Source organism: Lactuca serriola, chromosome 5 (assembly GCF_051521515.1).
Source record: "Lactuca serriola cultivar US96UC23 chromosome 5, Lser_US96UC23_V15, whole genome shotgun sequence".
Lineage (NCBI taxonomy): Eukaryota > Viridiplantae > Streptophyta > Magnoliopsida > Asterales > Asteraceae > Lactuca > Lactuca serriola.
Window position 1 is genome coordinate 327,270,187 of NC_136412.1, and position 13,592 is coordinate 327,283,778.

The 13,592-nt window shown below is 34.1% G+C and overlaps 1 protein-coding gene across 1 annotated transcript; it reads right to left on the reverse strand.

The window, feature by feature from the left end:
- Nucleotides 1-11,035: 11,035 nt before the first annotated feature.
- On the reverse strand, nt 11,036-13,086 carry LOC145051960 (uncharacterized). The gene is made up of 3 exons (XM_078999786.1): nt 12,236-13,086; nt 11,623-12,162; nt 11,036-11,370 (listed from the first exon to the last, which is right to left on the reverse strand). The coding sequence occupies exons 1-3, from the start codon at nt 13,040-13,042 to the stop codon at nt 11,269-11,271; spliced, it is 1,449 nt and encodes a 482-aa protein (XP_078855912.1). The 5' UTR covers nt 13,043-13,086; the 3' UTR covers nt 11,036-11,268.
- Nucleotides 13,087-13,592: the final 506 nt, after the last annotated feature.

Consider the following 13,592-nt stretch of genomic DNA (forward strand, 5'->3'; position numbering starts at 1 on the left):
GGGATTTGGAGAGAATAAAAAATTGGCTACTGATTTTACCAAATTACCCTCAGCCTATTAGTTATATAAACATCAAAAGTAGTTTAGTATATTCATTTGCATCAAAAGTAAATCGGCCCACGCCTTTTTTTTTCTTTTACTTTTCCTCATTTTCAAAATGATATTTTCTAAAAAAAAATCTCTTTCAACTTAATGCTCCATATTCACACTACAAATGGTTTTTGAAGATCCCCAAAACAAAAAAAAAAAAATTGAAAAACAATAATGATTTTCACAGTATATGAAGAACAATTTGGCAGTATAACAAGAAAAAATTTATATAATCAGAAAGGTTTCAAGTTGTAATTTGTTTTAATTAAAAAAAAGGTTAAACTAAAACTCAAGAAGAATCCTGGACTTGGGGATTGATTTAGTTAACCGAAACTTTAAAAAACTAAAAAACCAAGAATCATCAAATATTAAAAAGCGACTTCTTTTACCTAATTTTCAAGAAGTTTGACCATAAAGTCAACAAAAACTGAAATATGGATATGCAAACAGGGAATAAATAATCATGGAAATTCAAGAATTCTTGTTCGATGGATGATTGATCATATTAAATACATGTTAAAAAACAGCCACACACAGAATCATGAGAGATCAAACAGTTGACTTCTTTCACCTAATTTTTAAGTAATTCGACATGCGTCTTCTTTGTTCCTCCCTGCCAGGTATGTTGTACTTGTTGTTTTTCCTTCTTTGTTGCAGTTAAACTTTCTTTATTGTTTAATGTTTCCTTTCCTTTAACTTTTGGTCCATCTGATTAAAGCTTTTTGAGCCTTGAGTAGCCTAATAACGAATGGGACTGTAACAAAGCAAAACAAACAAAAAAACATTCACTTTACATGATGACTGTTGATCAATCGATTGATTGATATGAAAATTTTGTATTAAATAGATTTTAGCTTCTGGAAAGCACTACAGTGATTAAATGAATGGATATGATATATCATGTTTGTTAAATGTTAATTAAAACTAGTGGCTTGTAACCAAAAAATGTTTGGCTTCCCTATTTAAAAGGAAAAGGATATCAATCATGTTCAAGGCTCACAGTATCATCAGCATTTCCTGATAACTGATAAGAACTTTTCACTATTTTAGTACACATTTCCATGTACTCTATTTTGGTATGATAACTGATAAGAAATTTTCACTATTTTAGTATCTAGATCTAACTCTTTGTTCTTTTACTATCTCATTATTCAGCTATCAGTAAAAACCTCACAAACATCTGCTAATGTTGCTGAACAAGGTATCATTGTTCTTATTAATGAATTTATGACTTTGGACTTATAGGATAATGGTTGATTATGTGGACATTATATAGCTGATAATCTTCTAATTCCACCTCTTGTGCTACATCTAAATAGATTATAATCTGAATGCTGAAAATGCAGTTGATTATGAAGATATTGATGAACAGTATGAGGGACTAGAAGTCCAAGCATTGACTGAGGAGGACTATCTATTACCAAATCTGATTATGTTTCTACAACTGTACCACCTGTTGCCTCATCTTAATTGTTTAATGATGAAGATGAAGAAGAGGAAGAATTACATAAAGAACTTGATCGTGTGGATAATGTTGACCAAGTTGACCAAGTTCAAAGCCCTTCTTTACCAATTGTTCCTCAAGAAAAATGCTCTCCAGAGGATGGTAGTCCTGCAGTTGAAATAGAAAACTCAGATCCTGATATTATGGGGCCTCAAAAGGTTTATAACATTTATTGTGTTCATTATTTAAAGACATCATTTAAGCTTCCTTTATATAAAGAATTAAAGATACATTTGATATACATATAACTTTTGTTTTCAGGACACATATATGTTAGAAGAGCCACTTGAAGCTAAAAGTTCAACACCACTTCCTGTTCTCTATGTAGAAGATGGAAATGTAATCTTACGATTTTCAGAAATATTCGCTATTCATGAGCCTTTAAAGAAAGCTGTAAAGAGGGAACAATGGTTTTCTGTTCCAAAAGGTATTCATTTCATTATATCAAAAAATTTGAAGAAATCACTTGTACCTAAAACACAAGTATGCTTTGCTATCTGTTGTCAAGCTGTAACTCTGTATTCATCATGTGGGACCCATGTTATGTAATATTTATATTTATATTATATAGTTTTAGTGACTGATGTTCATGTGGGGGGGGGGGGTGGCAGGATGAGATATTTCCTTACATGAAGAACTTTTCTGGAAAGATGAAGCCCAAAAGATCTTGAACAAGTTGGTGATTTGCTAAATAAGAAGCTTAGAATTTTGAATGGTGGAATGAATATTATGAAGGTTAGTAAGTTAGTTGCTTTTTTCTCTTTATTCACACAAAAAAGAAGATGAAGTTTTAACATAATTTTGTTCAATAATTTGTTGCTTGATCTATCCTAATGTAGGTTGGAAATACAAAGAAAAATGCAAGAGAGAGTTTTGCATATGGAGCTTGTGGTTAGGTATGCTCTACAAATGTTATGCCTTTTTCCTTTTTAACATAAAATACAAAGTTCAAGTATGGTCTACATATGTTGTGATGTGATGATTTTATGGTTTGATTCATCAGTTTGGTCACATGAAAACCAACAAACACTGCCCCAAGTATAGAGAAAATTTCAACATCAAAACACTTTAAAAAAAAACAAAAAAGTATATAAATTTGACAGTGTGTGTTGCTTGATACAGTAACCAATTCCTTTAGCAAGCCAAAGAACAACGATCGGTTACTCCAGAGACTTAGATCGGATGTGTCGCCAAAAACCTTGTGTTCTTTTGTCTGACTACCCATGTGTCCCATTGGAGGAAGCTCAAGGTTCTTTACTTCTCTTACACTGTAATAATCCATCTTCACGCTTATTTTATAGTTATGTTTTTTTTTGCAGGCAATATAGATACTGTAAGCAAGTTCATAGGTTTAGAGTCCTTAAGTGGTGTTATTAAGGAAGAGTGGAGACAAGTGAGGCACACATTTAAAAAAATCATCACAAATCTTCTTTACAGTAAGGCACACATTAGGTTATTAGAACTATTAGTTTGTAAATTTCTGCTACAACTTCTATTGATTTGTTTTATTTTTTTATATATGGAACGATTATTTGTATGACATTAAATTTATGTAATGGATTGTATATTTTATATATGATAATTTATTTTCTATTAAGAGACATTAAATACAAATTTAATTTGAAAATTAGTAAATCTATAAATAATATTATTTTTAAACATTTAAAATTATGACACGCAAAAATGTGTGTCATCTTCATTTATGACATGGCCTTTCTTGACAGGGGCTTTCTTGATACGCATTGCGTGTCATTAACACGCGCGTCGTAAGGTTACGACACGCGAATGTGTGTCATCTTCCTTTATGACAGGGCCTTCCTTGATACGCGTTGCGTGTCGTAAACGCGCGTCGTAATTGCGCGTCGTAAATGCGCGTCTATAGACGATGCACAAAAGCGCGTCGTCTCTGTTTATGACAGGGCCTTTCTTGACGTGCATTTGCGCGTCGTCTGAGCCTTTTACGACGCGCAATGAGCGTCGTAAAAGGCTGTTTTTCTAGTAGTGACAAAAGCATTGCATCAATTGATGTTTCGAGATTCCATGCTTTCGACATCTTGAAGACAACTTCTTGAACCGATCCCAGTAAGTATGCAAGGCTTCTCTTTTCTGTTGCTTGATACCCATGATTTCCCTGCATAAAGCCGAAGCTCTCATTTCTAGAAAGTACTTGGCCAAAAACATCCGTGAAATTCATTCCAAGTTGTCATTGACCCCGGTGGTAAGTCATATAACCACTCTTTGGCTAAATCTTGTAAAGCAAAGGGGAATGTGCTTAGCTTGATTTGATCTTTAGTTACTTCATGTGGCTTCATTCCCACAAAAACAACATGAAATTCCTTAAGGAATTTGTGTGGGTCTTTATTCTCAAGACCGCGGAATGTAGACAACAAATGAATGAGTCTGGATTTGAGTTCAAAGTTTTACTGTGAGATAAGTGATGCAGAATGATTGTTGGGTAACATATTGGGCGGACCACTGTTGAAAGGTTTGTTCAGGAGGTGAAACGGGAGGACCATTGTTGTCATCTTGGTCTCCCATGGTAGGAGTAGGGATGAAAGTTTTACACTCAGTGGTTTGAGTGGGTAAAGATGCTTATGTATTTGAGGGTGTGGTTGAAAGGTTTGACGAAGAAGCTCCAAATTGTTGTTGTTTCTTTAAAATTCTAGCTTTCTTCTATCTTTGATTCATATATTTCTCTATCTCTAAATCAACTTGTAATGGCGTGTGTGTGCAAAGAGATCTTGGCATAAGCAATTAGTACTATAGTATCTGCAACAAGGACGCCAACTTGTTTGGGTGTCAAAACAACATATAAAGGGATAAAACAATAACAAATAAACACAAGTCACTACTACTGCATACTAAAAGATAGTATAATATAAGCAGGGTCAGTCCATATAGATATGATACTTAGGGGGTGTTTGGCTTATCTTTTGAGGGGTCAAAAGTTCTTTTTGGAAAAGATAGAATGCAAAAGATGTTTGGTAAAAGCATTTTAAAAGCTACTTTTGGATTTTGGATATAAGGAAAAGTGACTTTTTGGAAAAGTCAGGAAATCCTGACTTTTTGTAACTTTTGCCAAAAGGACTTTTGCCTCCTAAAAAGATAAGCCAAACACCCCCTTAATGTTTGACCATGCTTTCACACAACATTCAATCGGTTATTAAAGTGGGGGATTTTGTTGACATTAAATAAAACTTCATAAAATATATGAATTGAAAGACTAAAATTCAGAAATTAAAAGACATTTCCGATTTTGATTATGTTAAAGTACTATGTTGTTGGATATGACATGACAATTAATTCATGTTTAATCTAGATTGACAATTGAAATATTAATATGCTATTATATCTCAAAATTGTCAAGTATATTTTACCTAAAACATGATCTTCAAGTAAACTTCAATTAGTTGATTAAATCTAAACAAGTTCTTAGATCAAATCACCAAAAGACTTTAAGCTTCATGTAATTGTTATAAAAATGTCCAATATTCCTCATATGCTCGGGAATGCCAAAACATCTAATCTTTGATTCATTCATTTTAATTCTTTTGAAACCAGTTTGTTACTTACTTCAAATCACAAAACATTTAAGAATTTTATAATTTAACTAACAAGATTAATATGAACCCTAATTTCATTGATCAAGTGAAAAGAGAACAAAATCAACATGAAATGAAATGAAATAAAAGATTACTAGATAAATACGTTGAAATTACATTCAGATAACAAAACAACAAGTATTTAGAATTCAAAACCAGAAATGATAAGAAAAGTTAGCCACACATGGCTAACTTGAAGTATAAATTCAACAAGTTTGATCTTAAAACAAACTTACAAAATCAAAATCAAAGTGTTTCCAAAGTGCTAAGTGATGATATGATGTCCCAAAATTGCCCATTTGAAATCCTTGGTCGAAGTTATGACAAAATGTGCCAAAAAGAGAAGATAAATCGGAAGTTGCAAACTAAAAAACTGTCAGATTACCTTACATGACCCGCACAATGACAAGAGTAATGTTACACGGCCGTGTAATGACGAATATATGATGAAAGGTTCCAGACACGGCCGTGTAATGACAAGAGTAAACATTACACGACCCGTGTAATAATCTGAAAATGCTCATTTTCCAAATTTCCAAATTCATAAATTTAGCTCTGAAAATTCCAAAATTTTAACAAGAGTAAACAGTACACCAGAAATCTCATGCCTCTGATGGTTCACACCCAAACCCTAGCAACTAAGGAAACTTGAAAAGAGAGGAGAGGGGGGGGGGGGTATATTTTGGCTATACTCTTGAGGGAACAAGTGACATAAAATATGAAGGTTAAAGGGCCTATTTATAATTGACTGGAAAACCCTAGATAATCCTAATTTGAAAATAATATTGTTATTTCAATTTAGGTAATTATCTTTCTTCATATTTATCATCAATAAATATTATCGATACCTTAAAGATGCCTCCAAAACCGTGCAAACCCAAGGAAGGTTTTGGAATGCCTTTTGTTCAACTATTGAACAATTACAACTTAGGTCCTTGCACTTTTAATTAATCGAATTAATCACAAAAATAACTCAAATTAATTTATGATTAATTCTTAATTAAATAATACTATTGCTAATTAATATATTATTCTCATAATATATTAATAAATCATTTATTTCTATTTATTAATCATATAATAAATCAATAAATCAGTCTCTCTTTTTTCTCTCTCTCTAAAATCCATCCTATCCAAATACCAGGTTCAAGGGAAACCCAAACAGACTTTGCTAATAATTCAAGTATATACTCATTTAGTTATTGTTAGACACCCAATCCAACAAGATTTTCTTCCGGATTGACCACTATTACACTTATGGGAGCGGTGGGATAGTGATGAATTGTTAGGAAGTAAAGTGTGTATTTAGGAACTTTTAGGCGATTTATGAATTTGGGATGGGTTAAAATTCGTGATTGAATTGTTTTGATTATTGTTATGCACGATTTAGTGCTGTTCCTGGTCAAGGACTTGGGGTAAGTATGACACGTGGATGATCGTCAACCATTATGTATGTCCATGGAGTTTTAGGTTGATGGATTCCTAGTTTTTTAAGGTATGAATCGGTTCAGTCACAACTTTGATATTTTTCCTGGTTTGAGTAGTTTCGCTATGACTGGGTTCGCACCATTTGGGGGTGGGGGAGGTAGTTTTTTCAATCGAATGTTTTCAAGTGTTTGAATTGTTTGTTAGCATCCGTTGGATTCCGCACAGTCTCTCAAGTTTTCAGTTTGGATGTGTTGATGTTATGAAGTGATTGGAAGGAGCATATGAAATATGTTAGAGAGTCGGATTTCAAGGATAAAATACAGTTTGAGTGGAGGAGAATTGCAACACCTAGTTTTCGTAATGTTTCTAATTTCGGGATAACAGACTGTAATTTTATCGATTTAAGGACTTGGGCTTCAAAATAATAGAGCTTAGACCCTATCAGATATTGATAATGTTGGTTAAGTGATTAAAGCCCCTGAATTATGCTTTGAAACAAAGGGTAAAATTGGAAATGTGATATTTCGGGCTTCTTGCAAGAATTAATGATTTTATTTTGATATGTTTTTAGTCAAAAGTAACTAGATAGAATTGTAGGGCTCATCAATATCTTTCCGTGCATATAAAAATCACCAAAAATGGAGTTGAAACGATGAAGTTATGATTGTTTGAAGCATGAAAGGATTTTGGTGAAAACCCGTCGTCATAGAGTGGAGAATTGTCTTCCATGGCATGACAATCGCCACGGAGTGGAGAATTGTCTCCCACAACGTAGCAATCACCACAGAGTGGAGAATTTTCTTCCACGTAGTGGAAGCTGGGCAGACCCAAACCCATGATTTTTAGGGTTTGCAACATATTTAAAGGCAAGAATCATGTGTTAGGGCATTTTCTTAGCCTCCATCTCATATAAAACTCTTTGGGTGTAATCATAGTCTCTTTCTTCAAAGTTCGAGCTTCTCCTATCTCCTCTCATCCATTTTTGGAGTGTTTTTGGTGGTTTTGAAGTAAGGCTTTCATGCAAGATTGATATTTGAAGCTTGGCAATTGAAGATCTCAACTTTCATCTACCTTCTGGACCTTTGTACCTTGTGCCAACTGTTTTGATGCTGAGTCCTGTTGTTGAGCCTCTGTTGGTTAGCTTAGGTGTGTTTTCTCACTATGCTTTGTACTGCAGTATGTATCCTTGTGTGTATGATGTTGGTATAATGTAGCAATTTGTTAGATTGTTAGATATGTATGATTACTTATGTTTTCTTGTTATTGTCTATTTGTTTGCATATGTCGACATATTGTGGTTGGGCTGAGGTGGTCCTGCTTTGTGTTGTAGGCTAAGATAACCGGGCGGTCCAGGTGTACTGTAGGCCACCCGAAGCGGCCCGGTTAGACTATAGGCCCAAATGAGCAGTCCAGATATATTATAGGCCTTGCGAGGTGGTCCAGTTAGACTGTAGGCCCGGGAGAGCAATCTAGACATCCTGTAGGCCTTGTGAGGTGGTCTAGGCAGACAGAAGGCTTGTATGTGCATACATTGTATGTGTATTGTTGTATGGGATATTTTGGGGAAACTCACTAAGCGTTGACTTATAAGTATGGATTAAATGTTTTTCAGGTACTTATCAGCTGATGAAGGTGGGACTATACATATGTACATCATCCGTTTTATGATTCGAGATTCCGCAATGTTTTCCTTATAACTCTTATTTTGAATTATGATTTATGAACAAATGGTTTGACTTGAAAGTAACTTCATCAAAGCGCGTTTTTATTCTCTTTTAAAACTGAAAAATTTTACTATGGAATTCGGGACGTTATAGTTTATTACTAAAAAAAATGTTCTAACATGTTTCTCGAAATGACATCCTTAGGATTGTATTAGCCCTTGTAGCCCATTTTTATTTAGCTACATCTAAAAGATGTCAAAAAATTAATCTTATATGGGATTTACATAAAGATATTTTCATGATCCTAACAAAAGGTGTTATTTCTAAGGGTTAAGAACATCTGATATGTAAACTTAAGGAATCATTATATAGGCTAATGTAGGATTTGTGTCAATAGTATCTAACTTTCGACAAAGTGATGAACAATAATGACTTTATTAAGAACAAAACACATTATTGTTAGAATATGTAGACAACATTCTCTTGGTGAGTAATCACATTGATATGTTGCTTGAATCAAAACACTTGTTATCATATCGCATCAATATGAAAGATCTCGTTGAAGCCTTGTATGTTATATGCATATTAATACATCCAAATAAAACAAAAACGACTCTATGATTCTCCCAAAAAGGATATATCGAGTGTGTAGTAAGTCGATATAACATGTAACAATGCTTCCATGATGTTGCTTTCATGGTTAAGGGAAACGCTTTCAAATTATTTTAATCCTTGAAAACAGAGGTAGAAAAAAGATCAAATAAAGTTAATCATATATGCTTCCGTAGTTGGAGGCCTAAAGTATATCCATGTTTGTAAGCATCCCAATATCACTTATGTTACTGGAATGTTGATCTATTGTCAATTAAATCACAGTCTAGATCACCAGAACGCTTCCAGTAAAGTTTTGTGATAATTATAAACATGTTCACTAAAGAAGTATTTACTTAGAAGTGATGGGTTATTCAAACTAGAACTTTGCAAGTTGCAAGTATGTGAAGCCGTTATTGGGATACATATTTATGCTATCAGTTGGTCAATATTATGGAAAAGTGATAACAAAAACTTTGACTACCACATCAACTATGATGGAGAAATATGTTGTCATATATAATGCAACTTGCCATGTAATTTTATTGAGAAATTTAATCACAAGACTCATGATCGAAAATTCAATTTCAAAGTCATTAATAAACAAAACAAATTATTGCTATAACATTGCCTCTATAAGCTTTTCCACTACCATTAGTTAAAGTTGATTGAAGTTTTACCTTAATACAAAATATTTGTTTGGATGAAAACGAGTGGACGAGAATGATATTTGTATCTAGAACATCAACATTAATAATATGTTAGTGAATCCGATTATGAAAGGTCTAGCATCCAAAGCATTTCAACATGTTCTCAGTATGGGTTTAAGGCTAGACCTATTATAATGTATTTCTAGCACAATGCTTTACTGAAACTTTCAATTTTAATTATTCAAGTACTTGATTATTATTCATTAATAATATACAATTTGTCTATATTAATCATTTGTGCACATTTAATTTCTATATAGACAAATATAATATATAACTATGGCGTCATTCACTCATTTCACATAAAATAATCATAAGTTCTATATGAAGCACTAAAGTATGATCGGTGGAGGTCCAGTGTCTAAAATCGACACGTTCGACTGTACTTTTTTACTTATAGTGAAACAAGATGAATTTTACTCCAAAGTAAACACATACATACAAATAGTCATTCGGCCAAGTAGAAGAATGTTGGAAAATAACTTGTTAACGTTGTCATGAGATTATTTTGTATTTTTTTTTTGATGTGTTGGGTCTAATTGTAGTATTTACCGTAACATTATCCATAATGACATGATATGTACTTAGATTAAACACCTGTAGTATGATGGATATGAAAATTTGCCTATTACTTAAGAGACTAAATCTGTGTGGTTCTATAATGTACCCGCAAAATATAATTTGGTTAATTAAACACACAATTTTAAGAGAAATCTATGAATGTATCTCAATTGATTCACCCCCTTCGATAATACATTCTCTCTCAAGATAAACATTATAATCTTAGTGTCTTATCCATCCACCAAATTGATCAATAAGATACCATTACCGGAAGTAAAAATGAATCATGAAATCGTTATCCTCAAAATCAAAAGGATATCATTTCTACACGTATTCTTCATTTGATTTCAGATTTATCAGTTTTATGTTGAATTAATCATGTGATTATGTCTATAAATTCAACACATGCTACTCTTTTATATGCTCCTTCACTACCAAGCTCTTAACGCAGGCTTACCAACAAGGACTCTGCTTATCTTAATTTTTCAAGAATAGATGCAAGAGTGGCAAAAGAATGCTCCTAGGCTCAACGTTTAAAATTGTCAAAATCAGTTGCTCTTGCATCCATGTTCTACCTATATTGGTATCGTAGTACGAGTGAAGAGTAGAGAAAACAAGATGTGCTAATCACATTGTAATTAATCTATATAATAAAGTCGATTTCTTATTAATTTTTGAAATCATGTTTCAATATATTATCAATCAATGCTACCGATTTGGTAAAGTAGCTAATGCATAAACTGGTATATATTAAATATAAACATGACTCCATATATTATAAAGAAATCTACCTTGTTACATAAAAGGGTAAAAAGATAACTTTACCCAAGAAAGAACTATCTATAAGTTATCTCTTAGCATTTGATTAATAGAGATCAACGACATACCAAGTACAATGTACGTAGAATCGTAATCATAGGTACAATAGGATGTTTTGCGAATGTTCTAAATATACAAAAAGTGATGCTAATTAGTGTTCAGTTTTCATGGTTAGATCACGCCGTGAGAATTTCTAGTAGAAAACCGTTAACGTTGGAGGCTTCGTGTATGGAATTCAAGGCCAGGGGATGATCATGAAGCACATGATCTATGTGAAATTATGGCACTCTCTTAGAACTCTACCATTCAACAAGCTCTCCTGTTCGACAACCATCAACCCATAGATACATTGTCTCTTTCTTCTTTGAAGGCAAGATCCTACAACAATCTTTTCTTGGTGCCTAAAGTCCAATAAACACCAAATCCAATTATCAAATGTTTGTAACCACACATGCATATTAGGTGTTGTTACTTTTATACTTAATGGAAACATTTCTTAATTCCGTAAGCTATGTATGGGTATATATTAAGTTTCAACTTTCTACAAGTTTTCCGTTATTTGTTCTAATTTTATTTTTATTTATTTATTTATTTTTAAATATGTTTCGAGATAAGATATGGAGTATATAGGTATACGACCAAGGGTCCCGTACCTTATGCCAACGAAAGTTATCTTGATTCTTTATGACAACAATGTTCTCAATTGTTTCAGGAGACTCCATCTTCCATCGACAATCAGGGTATTCTTCCCTATGCAAAGTATATATCCCAATGATCTTCTTCCTCACTTTGTCATATTTCGTTTCACTCATGTAGAACACGAATGGCTTCTGACACGGGTGCCTTGCCACAGGCCTAGTATTGAACGCATACGCAGTGTAATCGAGCTTTTTGTACCAATTAAGAAACGTTCGAGTTGGGTACTCCAACTCTCTTGGAGAGATGATTCCTCGTACAATTTGGATCGCAAAACCCCATGAAACCAAAATCGACCACCCTCGCTTGTCATAGCAGATAGACTGTTGTGCGATGCTTGCAGAATCATACTTTGCAGATTCAAGAAAGTGTTTTACCGCTTTGACTCGGGTCATACCAGGGAACACCGGGTCAACGATATCGAGATGATGGAGTGACACCAATGGAGTTACAGGGTGTGCTCCCAATAGACCTAAAAGGTTTCCGTATACATCAAACTGCCAATCACAAAACATAATTAATGTTTCTCTAATAAACCACCATTTTGAAAAAAGAAAAGGGCTAATATACCTGATGAAGCCCAGTTTCTTTAGTGAGTGGGACATTGAGCTCAGCCATACAAGCTTGCATCCTGTCATCACTTCCGTACAAACTTGGGTACCTTTGAATACACTGATCCTGCATCTTTTCAAGTTCTAAAGCCAGAGGGTAACTAATGGCGAACCCGGCGCCACCGTACGCCATCGCATACGAGAAAAATATGTTTTGTACATGACTTTCCGACGAGCTTCCGATGTAGTAATACTGTTCATGGTTATATTTTGACAGAATCCTCACCAAATTCTCTAAAACAAACACGGTGTCATCGTCTCCCATCACTAACCACCGCACATCTTCCAATCCCAGCTTCACCGTCTCTGAAACAACCCTGGAGATACGGATGGCAGACCTGGATCCTTGACGGTTGGTGTAACGAAACCTGGATGTGTCTCTCGAGATGCGAATATCCGGTAAGTTTTCGTTTTTTCTAGACCTTACTTGATTATCAATCCAAACAGCGCCTCTTGTCTCCCCAGGTCGCCACCATAGCTTGATATATTCTTTCCTCCATCGCCATAACCTGGAGGAGGCTGCAATGCCGAATACAATGTGTTTAAGCTCGGTATCAAACCGTATGGGCGATGAAACTCCAAAAGGATTGGTGGTGTTTTGGACGTTTTCGGAGGTGGGAATGGGTTTGGTGGTTTGATTAAGGAGGAGATTGGAAGAGTAGAGGAGGTAGAGGAAGAGCGTAGTGATTACGAACCAGAAAAAGGAGTGGCGGGTGGGGGTGAAGGCGGAGGGATGTTGGATTTGGGCAGAGGGGGTGGCTACCATGATTGAATGATCTGGTGGTAAGGTGGTAGTTGTAGTATTCCCATTGTCAATGGATCAGGTTTCTAACGTCAGTGGTGTTTGCATGGAAAATGCAAAGTTGGACGGAGAGACGACGGTTTTTAGAGGGAGTGACGTTCGGATCTTGATGCTTGAAAAAAGGACGAAAAAGTATTACGAATTCAAATGGGTACAATTATTATTTTTTACCTTTTCTTGAATTTTGTAGAATATTCGAATTATTAGTTAGGATTAAAATGTTGTAATTGAATTTTTTGAAAGAAATTTATTTTAGGAATTCCTAATAATATTAGTAGACAAGGTTGTGGTACACGGTAGACAATATAAACATAACTATTAAAAAAATGTAATTATAAAGCATGAATATGTTGACAAATAACATGCCTTTGTTCACGTACATAAATAACATTCCTTGTTTGAACCTTACAATTTATTTCAATTCATATGAAATAAAGCATGAATATGTTGACAAATAGATTATTTCATCAAGCTTTTCAACAAATTTAGCAATAGTTGTGGCCATGCTTTGTTA

Bases quoted from the DNA above. Each gene is read 5' to 3' on its own strand.
- LOC145051960 (XM_078999786.1), bottom strand. From the start codon at position 13,042: ATGGTAGCCACCCCCTCTGCCCAAATCCAACATCCCTCCGCCTTCACC. The intron at 12,163-12,235 runs GTATATTAGCCC...TGTGATTGGCAG, and splicing joins AAGAAACTGGGCTTCATCAG to TTTGATGTATACGGAAACCT. The intron at 11,371-11,622 runs GTACGGGACCCT...ATTGGACTTTAG, and splicing joins ATAACTTTCGTTGGCATAAG to GCACCAAGAAAAGATTGTTG.